General features: G+C 43.7%; 1 protein-coding gene across 5 annotated transcripts in view; it reads left to right on the top strand.

Moving 5' to 3' along the window:
- The first annotated feature begins 1,607 nt into the window (after positions 1 to 1,607).
- Positions 1,608 to 16,898, top strand: part of GRIK1 (glutamate ionotropic receptor kainate type subunit 1) — a 169,661-nt gene continuing 154,370 nt past the window's right edge. For all 5 annotated transcript variants that reach the window (XR_003988511.1, XM_030464444.1, XM_030464467.1 and 2 more), the window contains exon 1: positions 1,608 to 1,746. Coding sequence is in view for 4 of the 5 variants with exons in the window: in XM_030464444.1 (XP_030320304.1) it covers positions 1,608 to 1,746 (139 nt within the window). In the remaining variant the exon portion in view is untranslated. The remainder of the gene's footprint in view (positions 1,747 to 16,898) is intronic.

Raw genomic sequence — 16,898 nt, 5'->3', positions numbered from 1 at the left:
CAGATTAGCCCAGAACACATACAAGTGAAGCACTTTGAGTTTCAGGGAACCATAAAAATGAGATTTTAAAAATAATTTGAGAACATCAGGTCATGGAGGAAAGCCATCCACTGGCCAAGACAAGGACAGGGACTGGTATGGTCCCTGTGTCCAGGTGTTCAAAACTTGCCTTAAGGTTTCATCACTTTAACTTTGATCACAGGTGAGCAGCCTTGCAGTCCCCTTGCTGAAGCTCCTGATGTGCCTGGGGAGATGTACTCTGGGGACTTGTCTTCTGACCTTCACTTGGTTGCAGCGGTCCAGGATGGCAAACGCCCCATAGAAAGTACTGCCTTCTCTTCACTTTATCCCTACAACCCCTGGTCCTCAGCCTCCAGATATTGTGCACTGTTGTCTTTTCCCTTGTCTGGCCCCTAGGAGAGAGCTGTGCAAACACAGGGGCCTTCTGCCCCAGCTTCACCTCTTGTCCACATTTCAAACCCCAGTACTACCAGGAGGTAAAAAAAAAAAGCAGGACCTGTGGAGCTGACAGGCACAGGTCAGGGAGGAAACTTCTGTCAGGCCAAGGAGGGACCTCCATCCTTGTTGAAGAAGCATGTGGCATCTGGAACAGCGTGGAACACAACGTGGTGTGAGTGAGCTGGTGGGACTGGTGGCAGGAGGACTCTGGAGTACTGTTTTGGGAACCCCAACATAAGAAAGACATGGAGTTGTTGGCACAAGTCCAGAGGAGGGCCATGAAGATAATCAGAAGGATGGAGCACATCTCCCATGAAGACAGGCTGAGAGAGTTTGGGGCTATTCAGCCTGGAGAAGAGAAGTCTCTGGGTGGACCTTAGCAGGCTTCTAGTACCTGACGTGTAGCAGCTACAGGAAAGCCGGGGAGGGACTTTTTCTTGAAGAGACAGGACAAGGACCAATGGCTTTAAATTGGAAGAAGGTAGATTTGAGTTAGACATTAGGAAGAAATTCTTTCCTGTGAGGGTGGTGAGACGATGGCACAGGTTGCCCAGGGCAGTTGTGGCTGCTGCTTCCCCGGCAGTGTTCAAGGCCAGATTGAAGGGGATGGGGCTTGGAGCAACCTGGTCTGGTGGGAGGTGTCCCTGCCCATGCAGGGGAGTTGGAACTGGGTGATCTTTGAGATCCCTTCCCACTCAAGCGGTTCTGTGATTCTGTGATCTCTGCCCCGTCCCTGCCCCGGGAGGGTCCGGCCGTGCGGGGATCAGCAGGACAGTTTCGCGTGCGTGTGCGACTGTATCCCTATATGCCCGGCGCCCAACCACACCGCCCGTCCCGGCCAGCCCCCGGAGCTCTGGGCTACACCGGAGCCGCCCCGCCTCGCCCGGGGCCGCCCCGCCGGAGGAGCCGCCCCCTCCCTGCCGTCCCCTCCCCTCCCTCCGCTCCCGGCGGGGGCGGAGGGGGCCAGGGCAGCGGGAGCCGCGGGCGGCGGCGCAGCGCGGCAGCTGCGGGAGCGCGGGCGGCGGGCGCGGAGCCCCCGCGCCATGGGCGGGCGGCGCGGAGCGGCGGCGCGCAGCCGGCCCCGCCGGGGGTAGCCGCCCGCGCTCCGCACTCGCGCAACCCGGCATGAACTGAGGCGGGCAAGGAGGATGGCGAGCGTCCTCGGCCCGCGGTGGCCCCGGCGCCCGGCCCAGGGCGGCAGCGGCGGTGGCGGCGGGGGGCTCCTCTTCGTGATGCTCTGCGCCTGGGCCGGCCTGCCCCGGAGCGGCCAGCAAGTGCTGCGGATCGGTGAGTGACGACCCCCGGGCCCTGCGCGTCCCGCTCCTCCGGCTCCCCTTGCCGGGGCCCAGGACTATGTAGGGGACTTCTCTCTCCTGGGCTCTTCCCCTCCCTCCTGCCCCGGGGCGCTGTGGCGAGGGCAGAGAGCCCCGTAACTCCCGCTGGGCTCGGCGCAGCCCGCGGAGAGCCGCCGCTTGTGCTGGGGCAGAGGCTGCGGGCGGCAGCGGCTGGGATGCCCTCAGCCCGTGGTTTTGCTTAGCGGGGCATTTGTCAGGAGAGCAGAGAGCATCCCGCCCCGTTTGCTCCGCTGCCAGGCTCTGCGGGACTCCGCGGGTGCCGCTCCCGAAAGTTTGCCCCGGTGCGCGGCAGCGGGACGCGGGGAAGTTAGGTGTGACGATCGCGGCAGAGGGGAGCGGTGACGGGAACGGGGCCAGGCTCGGGGCGAGCATCCCCGGAGCCGCTCGGGGCTGGCGGCGGCGAGGAGGGTGTCACCCATCGCGGCGGCGGGTGTGGGGAGAGCCCGAACCCGGTCGAACACCACTCTCCCCGCCGCGCAGAGGGGAAGGCAGAGAAGGATCCGCAACCTTAAAATGTATGCCGAAAAGTGATGAGGGGTCCTGAGTGGGATCGGAGAACAAACAAGCTGTAGCATGCGATGGCAGCCTTTTAGGATTTGGGACGTGTTTGCCCTCTTTTGTTTTCTGCCTCTAACCCCTTGGGGTGGGGGGAGCTCCGGAGTCCTGACCATAAGTGTAGCCCCAGAAAACAGGAATTTATTTTTAAGCAGAAAACTCTGCACCATGGAAACGGGGCTCAGTTCACAGGAAGCCTCTCTCCCTACAGTGGGTTTCTTGTGTCAGTCAAGTGAGACAGTGAATACAAAGTATCAAAAGAGTTAGGGGTTAGGAAAAACTGTGGAAAGATGTAGGCAGAATCAGCCACACTTTTGTTTCGGATCTTTCCACTTTCGGATCAAGCCTATCTTTTGCTTAAAAAACGTTGAACATGAAGAGAAAAACAAACAAACCCCCCCTCCCACACAACAATTAAAAAAAAATGTTTATCCTACCCAAGGAGATGCTTTCCTAAAAGCGTGTTCCTGTGAGAAGTAAAAGATTGATGCCTTTTAACCCGACAAGTGTTAATCCTACTCAGCTTTCCTCACACGAGTGTTCCTTTAAATATCGAGTGGAAGGCTTCTCATATGCTTAGAGAGAAAGAGATCCGATGTCTGAAAAACTTAAATGAATTAAGTCCGTCCAAGTGCTGAGCAAAGGCAAGGTGGAGTGTGTGTGTGAGAAAAGCCATAGGCACTCGGCACCTTGTAAGTGAAAATCTTGCAGTACAGTAATAACTTTCCATATTCAGTGTATGCTTGCTTTTTTTCTCATGGGATGCAGGTAAAGTTTGCTGTTTCTCTGCTCACCACTGCGATGTAACCTTGCCCCATTTGGAGCGGTGGGGAATGTCCATGCTTATACATAGAGCTCATGAAACACTTGGCTTTGTGATCTCAATGATGGGTGAATTCAGGACCAAAGAAACTCGTGGAAGCAAGTAAAGCTGTTCATATAACTTAGCCACATAATACAACAGAATGCTTTGGAAATTCACAAGCATCATCACTGCTGCTAGGCAGCCTTAACTTGCTTAGCTTTAAGGAGAATAGCCTCTGAAGTTAAAAGTAGCATGCCAGAGTTTAGACTAGGTTCGAGCAAGTAAGTTTCTCTGTGAACACTTAGCTCTGTGTGGAATGAAACCTGGGGTACACAGCAGACATCAGCATCACAGCGACCCAAGCAGAGATTTAGGGTGTGCGCTCCTCCCTTTGCCAACTTCCCCACTGCATAACTTGCTTTGCTGCTTCTCTTTGACCTAGCAAGGCTCCCCAGCAATTGCCCCTGTTGCTTTTCCCTAAAATTGCTCTGAGTTGTTTGTAGACTCTTTGCTGCAAGATCTGTGCATCTCTGGTGTGGATTCACTCCTTTAGAGCATGCAGTGATCCTAGCACTGGTTAGGCTCTGTTACTTTCACCACAAAGCACACAATTATAAGTGTGACAAAACTGCTCAGCTTTCAAATACGGCAGCCAAACAGACATCCAAAGAGATGCTGCTGAAGAGCAAATTCTCCTTATCTCCTTATCTTACATGGTTGTGAATGCATAAAATATTAAGTGTATTCTTATTACTATGGTTATCCTGCCTATAAATTAATAAAACTGTTCTAAAATATTAATCCTTCACATCCGTTAACAGCAGCAAGCTTCTCAGTGGAATCTGTCACTTCTTCGAGGTGACAAACAGAATTAATGGCAATAGCACCTCCAATACTCTTTGTGGTAACATAATGAAATCATGCCAAAGCTTTTCTTATAGTGGAGAAAATGCTATTAAAGCATCAGATTTTTCTTCTTCATGTTTTAATTAATTAAAGAAAGAAAATCACTGCTCTACAGTGGTGCAGCTGTTTGCACCTGAATTAATACATCAGTAGTTTAATTGCATTTTCCACTGTTAGCGAGATTCTGGGTTTTTATTTCTTTATTTTTTTATTTTTATTTTTTTCCTTAATTACAAATGCTTGGATTCTCTTGCTGGTATTTAGTTAGTTGAGAAAGGATATGTGAGCAAGAGAAGTGCCAGGTATTTCTCAGCATCTAGATAATGTTTACTTTTCTAGTCCTCTAAACAAGAAAATGAGTAATATGCCCAGTAAAACTAACTCATTAATATAAGAATAATGAATTTTGAGATAAGATAGAGTTTTCAGTCTCAGCTAATATAATAATTGAGTTTTAGTGTGTTACTGAGCATTTCTGTAATGTTCACATTGTAAAGCTTTTCCCTTGATATATGAACTAATAGAGCTGTCCAAGGAAATATCTTTGTACATTGCCCACTAGATTATATTATATAAATGTATATTAAAGTTCATGACCCTAGTATGTTTTGATTTACTACCAAGGAATTTCTAATTTTTATACCAACTCAGCCTAACCTTCTTATCTATCCTACTTGTACCACTTGTATAAAATCAGTGAACTCAAGTAACAGAAGGACAAATAAAATTGGGACAAGCAGGCACTAGGTTGCAGAAATGGCCTCCAGGAAGCTCAGCAGCAACAAATTTTGTTAGTCCCAAATGTAGAGCTTTCTAATTTCTTACTGTATCCTTAAAGCCATTACAACTTTTAGCCAGGTTATAAGAATACATTTAGCAATATTACATGGAAACATAAAGTTAAGCTACACTCTGGATTAGAACTAATCAATAGTTGAGAGACTATGCAAGTTATTAACATATCACTGGAGTTAATTAAAAAGACAATGTGGTAGTTTTCAACAAATACTTGTAGGAAGTAATACTTAAATGAATCTTGGAATTAATATCTGAAATTAACAGCTCCTGAAAATGAGCAAATGAGTAAATTTTAGGTTTCATAGAAATTGATTTAGGTAATGAAACTGATACCTTTTAGTTAGTACCAGAAGTAATTTTCAGTAATTTGTGTATTTCTGTAGTTAAATGGAATATTTCAGTACAGTTTCATACTCTGCACTCATTTGTTTCTCACTTGAGCAAAATTCCCAATGGTTTAGTAAACTGTGTTTTCAAAGATGCAGGATTAGCTTCACAGTGTTTCTCTCCAGTGGAGAAATATGGATTTAAAACAGAGGCGTGTAAGTCAACCTGTCCTACAAAATATTATTTTCTAATAGGTTGAAATTTTCAGTACGAATTTCATAAGGAGTGTCTATATTTCTCCAAGTAGAGCTAGGGTTGTGAGGTTTTTTCCTGTGTGATATTACCATTCCCACACTGTGAGACAAACAAGGACAAAAGCCTAATTAATTTCACTGCAAATCTGCTACTTTTGTCAGCCTCTTTCAAGATTTTGTTTGTGAAGAGCATGATATTAATATGCATTTGAACTTCATCTGTGTAACATGGGAAAAACTTTGCTTGCAAAGTCTCTATCATATTTGAATCTAACTTAAAATGGTATTTTTTGGAAGTATTTCTTACTAGGTGTCTACACATTATTCTGTTCCATAATGTTCTAGGAAGTAGGACTACATTTTCTATCATTACATGATTAGGCATTGCTACATTTTTTTTTTCACCAGATCCAGAATACTCAGTGGTTTATCATTTCACTATAATACAATTTGCTCAAATTTCCTCATTCTACACTTATCAGGGAACTGTTTCACTACAAATATTTCCAAAGGATTGCTACCAAAATGTCCAGGCATCAATTTTCATTCATCTCCCTCTTCACTGATTTTGTCAGTATTGCACAAGTGTGAGACAGCACAACATTTGGCTTGCATGCTTTAAATGCTTATTCAAGTTAAAAACACCTGATAAAAGACAGATGAGCAGCCTCAGTATATACAGGGATAATGCTTGGCTGTCTAATGTTTTGCATGGTTTCACCTTAAGTAATTAAAATAAAAACCTCTTTGTTGATTCCTTTGCGTTCTGCCATTCAGGCTTGATGATACAGGGATGGATTACTTTCGGTTCCATACCATTGTATTTCCAGGCTTTTATACCATGGAAGACATTTGCCATGGCGGGTTGCTTCACTGGGGAGTGTTAAAAAGTAGTGAATCCAGTGCTCACCAGATGTAAATTGGATTCTTTGTATTGAACTCTAGGGAGCTATGCAGGTTTAAATTGCCTGAAGAGCTTCCTGGACACAGTTTATATGTTGAGAATGGGGAAACTTTTGTGATTCATTTTCCAGAAAAGTGGCATTTTGTATTTCTGTTGTCAGAGTATACCAACCTCCTAAATATCTGCTTTATCATGAAACAGATGAACTGTAAAGGGGCATGATTGTTTCCAAATAGTCCGAGATACTGATGGTGATGGAGGAGGCAGCCAACTGCTCAAGACTGTATTAAAACCACTGAGCTTGAGTTGCTTCTGTCCATGATGCCTTGTCAACGGATGGTTGGTGGAGAACAGCAAAGAAAAGGTCCTGAGACCAGAAAAATTAAACCTGCAGGAAGCAAAGCTGAATTTGCCTAGCTTGGACCAGAGCTAGAATGGTTCAGACAATAGTGAGGAAGAGAAAAACATTTTAAAAGTACATCATGAATGCATGTTAGTCCTGCATGTCACATTTTGGGAGATTTAACTATGCATTTAACTATGACAAAATTCACGTAGCTACCTCGGTGAAAAGATGGGTTATAGGAAAATGAAATGGGAGGCAATTCAGGGCATTGATATCTGTGCTGTAGCTTTTTATTATTTTCTCTTAACTTATGCAAGATGTATCCTAATGTGCCCCTATGCAAAACAGATCCATAGTGCTGCAGTGAGCTCCAGGTGGGTAGATAAATAGGACATCATGCTGTGGTATAGCAAGGCTTCGAACACATTTATGTAACACATGTGCAACAGTTCAGAGAGTTAAGGTTTTGGTAAAATACAGAATGAAATCTTAAGCATAAGAGCATTGAGGAAATTTTGCCAAAGGATAAGAATTTTTCATCAAGTATTTGTAATTCAAAATGGTTGATACTTAACCCAGCATTTTTTCAATTAACAATTCATGGGCAGTACAGTGATTATTGTACGAGGAATAATCCTTATAAATAAAATAAATTTTATTTGAATTCCCTTTCCTGCTTAATAGCTGATTTGTACTGTTCAGATGTAAGAGTTTTGGTTTTTTTTTGATTCCTGCAACTTTCCCATAATGTCTAATTTCACCTATTCAGAGGACATTTGCCCCTTGCTGTAACTATAAGCTCCTCTGTGTGGCCCTGACTTTAACATTTTCCATTCAGACTGCAAGCACAGTCTCAATATTGTTTTTTCATTACAGTCTGTTTTGTATATCCTTGTCTGTAATAAAGCTTAAATCCTGCTCCCCCCCACCCCAACATTTAAAACAACTGCCTCTAATCCTCTTTTCTCAGAAAGGCTTGATTTGACCAACTAGACTATAGATTGTACTGCAGTAAAAGAAAAAAAAAATCCTCTCCAAGAACTGATTAGTTTTACTCCACAGCTTTGGATCTGTAACCCGCAAGCCCAGTACGTCCTAGTTTTTGGTTGACTTTAGATTTTAGTTCGCAGTAATGATTTTACAATTTTGGGAAAGCTTTGCTGTGGGAATGTTATTACCCTTCCCTCTATATCTGCTGAAGGTGTTACAGTATTATCTAGAAAAGGATTAACTTTCAAATGATGAATTTGCTTTCACTAACCAAAATAAAAATTTGAAATTAAAACTGTTACTTTATTCCAAATAGACATCTTTTTCATTTCAGATGAAAAAGCAGTGAATATCCGTGAGGGCTATTAAGTATCTTTTCTTCTCTCTCCCTCCTCTCCTCCCCCCAATCCTGTGACAGAGCAGAAGGTTCCTTGTGTTTTATCTCTACAGCTTCACCTGTACAAAGACATTAAATTAGGGAGGCACAAACACAGAGAAATGTGAATCATTTATATGGCCCAGCAGTATGGGCAACCAATTAGAAAAGGCCTCAAAGACTCAGTTTGGAGCTTCTTTTGTTTTCTTGGGTCCATCAGGCTCTTTACAATTACACCTTCTAGTTTGGGTTTTTTTTTCCTTCAGCCTTTCAGACCGCATCACCACAAGTTTAAAAGAGAAGCATTACACATTCTGTTAGCACTGAAGTTGTTCCCACATTCTGCCATCAGATCTGCACATGCAACCTTGGCCTGTTTCTAGGAAAATTATGTTTACAGCACATGGATTCTGGCTGGGGTTCAAGACCAGCCGTCCTTCCTTCCATATTGCTAAATGGCATAGAGCAATGGTGCAATGCTGAGTAGGTGGAAGTGCCAGTCAGAGTGCAGCAGTGCTTCCAGAAATATGAGTGAGAAAACTCACTTGTTTTGAGTGAGCAAATGTGCAAAACTCATTGTTCTACCTACACATGAAGGAGCAGAAGAGCTTCCCACAGCCATGGTGTCCAAGAAAAACCTCCGTTAGATGACTTATCACAGATGCTGAGGCTTTGCTTTGGCTCTCAGATGGAGAAGGAGCAGAGGTCTCCCTGAATTCAGTGGTATACCACTGAGACCTTAAGATAACTGTGATTTTGCATGTTTTCCTACAGAGAGAGAAAAAAAAAACCAACAAACAAACCAATAAACTAAACCCAATGAAAGTCCAACATTTTATTTTATTTTCTTAAAGATGTAGGAAAAGCCATTCACTACACTGTAAGTAATACAGGCTTTTAAGTTCTAAATGTTTTGAACTAAATAAGCAGAAAAAAACACTACTGTATGCTGTGGATCAAAGGGTTTGGAAAAAAAAATCTGTTTTAAAAGAACATTATGTAGCTATAAAAAAAAGGAGAAATGTTTGAAAATATGAGTGTATTCTCCCCTTCCCCTGGGATAAGTGATGGAGTAGAATCCTGCCCACATGTTTTTATGCCCCTCACTGCCACTCACTTCTACTAAAGATCACCTCCCCTTTCCCTCCCAGGGAGAGAGGTGTCATTTATGTCCTCAGCATGCAAGCCAGCCCCCCAGGTGAGTAATTAGGCTTGCCTAATCTGCCACTGCTGTTTCTGCAGTTAATGACAGTCTGTGTGTCAGCCTAACATATCCGAAGTATTACTTTAGTTGCTTATTTCTTTAATGCTAAGCATCTTCTACCAAAGAACTTTGGCCTTTGTGGACCATGAAGGCATGCCCCGAAGTCAGTAGGTTTCTAACTCTCTGGATTCTAACAGCAAACAACAAGAGCAGTCCACACATCTGGGCTTACAGCTGTGTCTAAACAGGTAAATCAAATTATGATACTTCTCTTAATGACCCTTGCCTCTCTATAGCTTTGCCAGCTATAGTAACACTACTACTATATATTGCAATGCAGCAGAACAATTAAACAATTAGCAACTACTTTTAATTGTGCTATCTTTAGGGGAAGCTGGATTATAGAAATTGAGTTTAGCATAATTCTGCAAGACACTACTTGGAAGAAAAGCTGATGTACCTTACATTCTTGGATCAAATAATTAGAAGGCAAATCCATGGAAATTGGTGCTTTTGAGGTCTACCATGTGATGAAATGTTGTATTGAATTTGTTTCCTTACTGCTTTGTTGCAAGTAGTGTGAACTGTGTCATATTTCAACAAGAATTGTAATGAACAATAACAGAGCTCTGAGTATTTCACAAAGCACATACAATTTGTTTTACTTTAGGACCAGGGAAGCCAAGGCCTGAGAACTGGTGTGTTTTGTTGGCAAGCTTGTGGCAAATCTGGGAGACACTCCAGGTCTTTCGAAAACCAGCACCCCAGACCTCTGCCCACTGGATCATAGCTTTGACATTCCTTATAATTTGTAGATTAGGTGAAAATTTGCCTAGATTCTTTGGAAATTAGTAGTATGAAGTGCCAAGTGTTGCTACAACAACGGCCTAATTATGTTTAGCTATATAATCTATAGGTAGGTGTTTTATGCCCTGGACAGTTTGCACACTCCTGAATGTGCAGAGCAAAGCAGAAAACCCTGAAGATTTTTCCTGACCCTGGAGTGTACTCTGAAGAAGCAAAGCATGTGCCTTCCTCTACCAATCTGGGTGGCTGGCAAAATTTTATGTTTTGTATCTGACCTTAGCCAGAAGACCCTCAGAGGCCACCAATATCCATGGCCCTTGGAAATATCTTTTTACTGCTCAGATTTCTTCTGTGCTGAAGATTCTTCCAGATTCTTGTGAGATCATCGGTGGTGTTCTGCTAAAGATCAGACATGGGAAGTCTTAGCTAGAGATACAGAAAAGTTTCAGTTTTTCCATCCCATTTTGACACTCCCATGGATTATACGACTGTGGCACACAGGCTCTCTGTAACTAAACATGTTTTGTATACAAAACCACTTTGTTATTTCTGCCCTTTCTAGAAAGCATTTATGTACATTGGTAAGGTAGTTAAATTTTTTACTGGGCTGTAACTCCCAGGTGAATACCATAACCTGTGTGAATTGGCCCGACTTCTTCTCTTGTATAATGTTTGTTTCAGCACCTAGTTTCCCCCTTTTTCCCCAAGAAAGGGTATAAGCAGTTGGAAAGATGCTTTCCTCCACAACTATGCTAGCAAAACAAGAGGGTACGGTCTTGGGTTGTGTTGGGGGAGGTTTAGATTGGACATTAGAAAGAATTTCTTTACCGAGGGTGATCAAGCATTGGAATGGGCTGCCCTGGGAAGTAGTGGATTCTCCATCCCTGGAGATATTTAAAAAGAGACTGGATGTGGCACTCAGTGCCGTGGTCTGGTAACTGCAGTGACAGTGGATCAAGGGTTGGACTTGATGACCTCAGAGGTCCCTTCCAACCCGGCTGATTCTATGATTCTATGAACTTTGGCTTAAAGAACTACACATCTCTGCCTACAGTCCTTTGCTTTCATTGTCGCGGTCTCACCCCTGACAAAGATGTGGAGAGCTGAAAATTACATGCACTGAGATGTAAACATCCAAAGGAAAAAAATCCAGAAAACACAATTTTGCTTTCACAAAAATAATCTTTTCTCTGCTTGTATTCAAGAAAAATACAAGAGAAGCCAAAGCCATTTTAATCCTCCTTCCTGTGGTGCAGATGACTTTCTCCCAAATGTCTTGGGGGCCCTGTGCCAACGCAGTCATTTCTGTAAAGGTTATGAATAGAAAGCTCAGGCCTGACAGAATGTGAAAAGTAGTTTGCGTGAGATAGTTACTTCATTTTTGAGGAACTGCAAATTAATCCTGATTTCTCTGGAATGGTCCCAAGAGATTAATCTCAAGACATCTGAGTCCATATCAAGCTTAGAGGCTCCCATTCAGTAGTCAGAGGAGAGGCCAGGTTACTGCAGCAACAGCATGACATATGTAAAACTCTATTTGATTATGTCAGTATCACAGAGAAATCTGTTTAAAAGTTAGGTCAGGTTTTTTAGCTGGGCTATACTTTTCCAGAGACTGTCAGTCACTGTTAGATTGGCCAATGAGTCAAAAGGCACGCTGTATAACTTCAGTAGTCTCATGAGGATAGCAAGTTTGATGTCCATATAACATATTTTAGTAATAAGCTATTAAGATGTATTAAAGGAACTACTAGTAAGGCACTTAAGAATTCTTCCCTGTAATCTGGAGATAAATAAAATTGCAACTTCTGATTAAAGTATTTTCATGTTTTGTTCTTGAATGCTTTTATTCATTTTAGAATTCAGAAAGAGTCTAGGAAATTACTTAAAAATCAAACAGATGTCTTTGATAGTCTGTTGGAATGGAAGATGAATGAGTAAGTGTTTTGTGCAGGGAGCAAGAAGGACATAGGGTCACTGCTGTTCTATTTTCCCTTATTATTGTTCAAATGCATTTTGTATGATAAACCACTCTCATGCTAAACAAAATGGTTTGTTGATAGAATGCTATATCCCCAATTTATTCATCCATACTTAAAAATATTAAATGCAAAATGTAAAAGTGCAGTAAATGAGGCAGAAATTTTTAAGAATAATGTAAGTAGTTAGGTAACAAGAGATGGGATTTTGAAGTTACTCTGTCAAAATTAGTTTGATATTTTCTGGGCTTTTCCTTTCTAATTTTACATATTTATAGAATAAGATAATTATCTATCACTGTAAAGACTAATCAGAAATGCCAACAATGGTCCCCTCATGTGCTATGGGTCCAGCAAAAATTGCTAGGGCAATGTAGGATGGAGACATGTGCCACTCAGCACCAGTACATGTCACTGATCTCCGTATGGATGTGTCTCTAGAGAGAAGGATGAGATGCCTTCTGTTGGTGTTGTTTCAGAGGTGCTGGCAGCACAGCAAAGGAGCAGTGTAGACTCTGGGGTCAAGGCACCAAAGCAGCCAAGAGAGTGTTACAACCACCTAAAGACAAGGTAGCATAGTTGGGCAGTGTCTGGAGTCCTTTCTTACTGAGAGCTGCTGCAAGATCTTACTGACAATGCTTACAAAAGATGATGTGGAGCTCCCTTCTGGGAAAGCTCTTTTGTCTTTTCTGGGCTGAAGCCCTTTTAGTGCCTATGTCATCAGCCAGCATGAGCCATGCCAGCCTCATAGGTCTGATTTGTGTGGTCCAAGTTTCAGATCTGTTGCCTGGTGAAGGGACATGGAAACTCCAAGTACAGTGACAGGATGGTGGCCTGCAGCAGTCGTGACAGTGGTGACAGTGGAGTCTGGCTTGTCTGAAACAGACTTGCTAGGACAAGCCAACATGGGCTGTTCTTCTTGTGACATGTTACACAGTGAACTACTGTGATCTTTACAGCAATGTGCTGTTGTCTTCACTGGAGCTCCCACTTCTAATGGCCAAGTAGTCCACAAAGGAGAAGTGCAACATTCCCTGCTTCTCCATTTGGAAGATGTTTGGTGAAAATCTCTCAGAGGATGCACAGCACACTCTTGTCCTTATCATGGGTTCCCTAAGCCTGGTGGCAGGGATCTGGGCAGAGGGAGTTTGCTGCAGAGAAAGGCTTAATATTCAGTGTGTATACGCCAGCAGGGGAAGGATGACTTGAAAATGAGATCTATCAGCCTGTGACTACATTGAGCTTCACCCGGGGTGGCTTTGCCAGCCTGTGATCTAGCTCTAAGCCATTGCAGTGGTGGTGCTGGGGTGGCTTCAGCACTGACCCACAGGTTGGTGCTGCACACAAAGCCCCATGGGGCAGAGCAGGCACCATCAGATGTGAAGTTCAGTGTGAACATAAGTAAGGATTTTGTCCACAAAGCCAAAGGAGTCTGGGGTGGTAAGGAAACTGAATGTCAATGCAACTCAATGCATTGAGTGGATTGCTTCTCTGTGGAGCAGCCTTTAAGCTTTGTAGCCTTGCCCCGTCTGTTTCTGTTTCCCCTCTCTAGGAGCTTGGCGATGCTCAGGTCACTTCAGCCATGGCCTCTGGAGTAGGATTTGATCCTGCCACTGAGGCCATTTTCAGAATTTCCATGTAAGAATGATGTCTTTCTTCTTGCTATTTCTGATCCAACAACTTGTATACAAAAAGCTTGTTATTCTTCCAAAGCTGCTTCCTTTCAACTATACGAAACCACCCCAAAAACTTATCAGTGGGGCACTGCAGCTGAAGTCTAATATGAACTGATGCCTTTCTGACTGTAACTATCTTGAAAATTTTCATTTCACATCCAAATTGTTTACTTATCTGCCAGAAACATATGTTAGAGAAGTTAAGGCTCTGTTGCCCAAGGTGTATTTTAATGCGGGGGAAGAACTGCTTCAGATATTCCACATTGCATCTGCTATCTGGTGCTGTAAATTATAAAGCTGCTCCATTGAACTGAAGGAAGATTAAATTTTTTAACACTGTTTTCTGAAGAATGTAGATTTTTCTCTTTGAAATGAAGAATCTGTCCTGCATCAATGTGACTCACTGCATACTTTGCTGCCCAAGCCTTTCTTTTTTCTATTAGGGTACCAGGCTGTTCCCTGAGGACCATGTCCTGTTGTTGATCCATGTACTGACATTAAAAAGCATCTGCAGATGGAGTGAGTGTGGGATGCGTCCTGAACAGCAAGTGGTCTGGGAAACTGTAATCCTTATGCTCTCATCTTGAAATTAGAACTGATATGACGGAAAACCAGCAAGAAACGTTTATCTTCTTGTCTGCATAGACATTTTCTAGTAGATGCCCAATGTATATATGATAGACAAATGTTTTTTAAAAAAAACAGTCCCTTTCAGCGCCCAAATGAAATATTTATGCACTGCTGCTTTACTTAGTTGCATTCCTCTATTAGGCTGAATTCCTGGTTTACAGCTCTCTTCTCTTTACTCTCCCAGTGTGGGGATATCTCATATATGTTTGTTTTCTTTTGTGCTTAACCCAAGCCCCTAGGAGGAAGCTGAGTGGGTGCCTCCTTTAATGCAGCACAATACCAATAGGATCAAATGTTGCAAGAAGTTCTGCTGCCTCTTCAAAAGGATGAATTTAGTCCTGTTTCCTCCTATGAATTGTCAATGAATGTGTGCACACATGCACGTAAAAACTAGGCATTACAGTTGCCCAGAAGTCGGGCTGCTTGCTCCAAATTGCAAGGTGACTCTATGATACAAACACTTGAGGCCAGAGGAACCAACGTGAGAAAAGCAGCAGCAATGGACTTCCCCAGAGCCTCTTCTCTGTGTCATACTCACTGCCTTCATAGGGAGAGCAGAGGGAGAGACATGGTGGCATGGCTTCTCATTTTCAGCCCCCGTGGTGTTGCCCTCCCCACCTTTTGGTAGCAGTGCATGGGGTTGCAACAGGATCTCCTTCCCTCTGAGGAGAAGCCAGTGGTGGCCAGTATGCCCAGGGCTGCCACAGGCAGTGTTTTTCCTGGGTGAGTGGGTTAAGGTCATGTCCACCTTAAAATCATAGAATCACAGAATCATCTGTGTTGGAAGGGACCTCTGAGATCATCAAGTCCAACCCTTGAGCCACTACCGCTGTGATTACCAGACCATGGCACTGAGTGCCACATTCAGTCTCTTCTTAAAAACCTCCAGGGATGCAGAATCTACCACCTCCCTGGGCAGCCCATTCCATTGCCTGATCACCCTCTCTGTAAAGAATTTCTCCCTAATATCCAACCTAAACCTCCCCTGGCAGAGCTTAAGTCCATGCCCTCTTGTCTTACTGGTGGCTGCCTGGGAGAAGAGGCCAACCCCCCCTGGCTACCCCCTCCTTTCAGGGAGTTGTAGAGAGTGATGAGGTTTCCCCTGAGCCTTCTCTTCTTCAGACTGAACACCCCCAGCTCCCTCAGCCCTTCCTCACAGGACTTGTGCTGGATCCCTTCACAGCCTCCTTGCTCTTCTCTGGACCTGCTCCAGCACCCCAATCTCCTTCCTGAACTGAGGGGCCCAGAACTGGACACAGAACTCAAGCTGTGGCCTCACCAGCGCTGAGTAGAGGGGAAGAATCTTGTCAGATTCTCCATCAGCTCAGGGTGTGCAGTGTACATCTCAGCCTTTTCAGGAGCACTGGAGTTAGCACAAAAATCAGAGGAAGAGAACGAAAGTGTTTTCTACTAATTAGATGGCTATATGCTTTGTGTCCTCTGGTTCTTTGCTTTAAATGGGAACATTTCTGTGTGTAAGCAGATTAGTTCTGTGTTAATCAGGGTGTGTCATATCCCATTTTATGTGGGCAAAAGTCCACTTTTCTGTAACATATTGAAATAACGCAGCAAGATAATGAGAAAGTGTGATGACACTTGTCCTTTTTAAATCTGGTGTAATTAATATGGCAACTACTGTTTTAAGATGACTTGTGTACTAATTTAGTTATACAAATCGGTAAGTGATAAGATCCCTCCTTTTCTTTCTCTTACAAAGGTAGCTACAGGAATACATTGTATAAATCTTTGTCTTGAATATTTCTGTGAATGCTAAATTGCTATTATAGGTTGTAAGTAAACAGGTGAATCTTCTTTCTGGGCAGTTGTACTTAACCTTAGCACTTTCTTCCCTGTGAAAAAATTCATCAGAGCCAGTTTTGATCTGTATTCTGGGTTACATATTGTTTTACAAGTATCAGACTTTAGAAATAATGCTTATGACTTACTGAACCTGCTTCCAGAAACAAACATTCAGGCTGCCTGGTAGTGAGTGATGAGAGGAAAGTTGTGAGGAACAGCCCTGACAACACCCATGTGAGGGAAAGAGGAGAGGACGAGCTGCTCCTTATGCCCCAGGATGATGTGGTGGAGCAGCCATGGAGGACTTCAAGGCTGGATATGGATGAGCATGATGTTATGGAGAGCCCACAGTGGGGCAGGTTCATCCTGGAAGATTTCAGCCCATTGAGAAGACCCATGCAGAGGAAACAGTGGCAGAAAGGAGCTGCTGTGGACTGGCCATGTCCCCCCATTCCCTGTCATCCCCGTCCTGCTCAGGGGGAAGAGATAGAGGAGCTGGGAATGCAGCTGAACCTGGGGTAAGGGGGAGATGTGCTTTGTAATTTGTTTCTCACTATCCAAATCTATTTTAGATGGCAATAAATGAAATTAATTTTCACTGAGCTGAGTCTGTTATGCCCATTACAGTAACTGTTAAACAGTCTCTCTGTCTTTTCCTTGACCCATGAGCTTTTTAATCTTAGTTTTCTCACTCTATCTTTGTTGAGGAGGGGGAGGTCTGGCAGCA

This window comes from Calypte anna, chromosome 1 (genome assembly GCF_003957555.1).
Source record: "Calypte anna isolate BGI_N300 chromosome 1, bCalAnn1_v1.p, whole genome shotgun sequence".
Lineage (NCBI taxonomy): Eukaryota > Metazoa > Chordata > Aves > Apodiformes > Trochilidae > Calypte > Calypte anna.
Note: the sequence above shows the minus strand (reverse complement) of the source record. Positions and strands in the feature narration are given on the sequence as shown.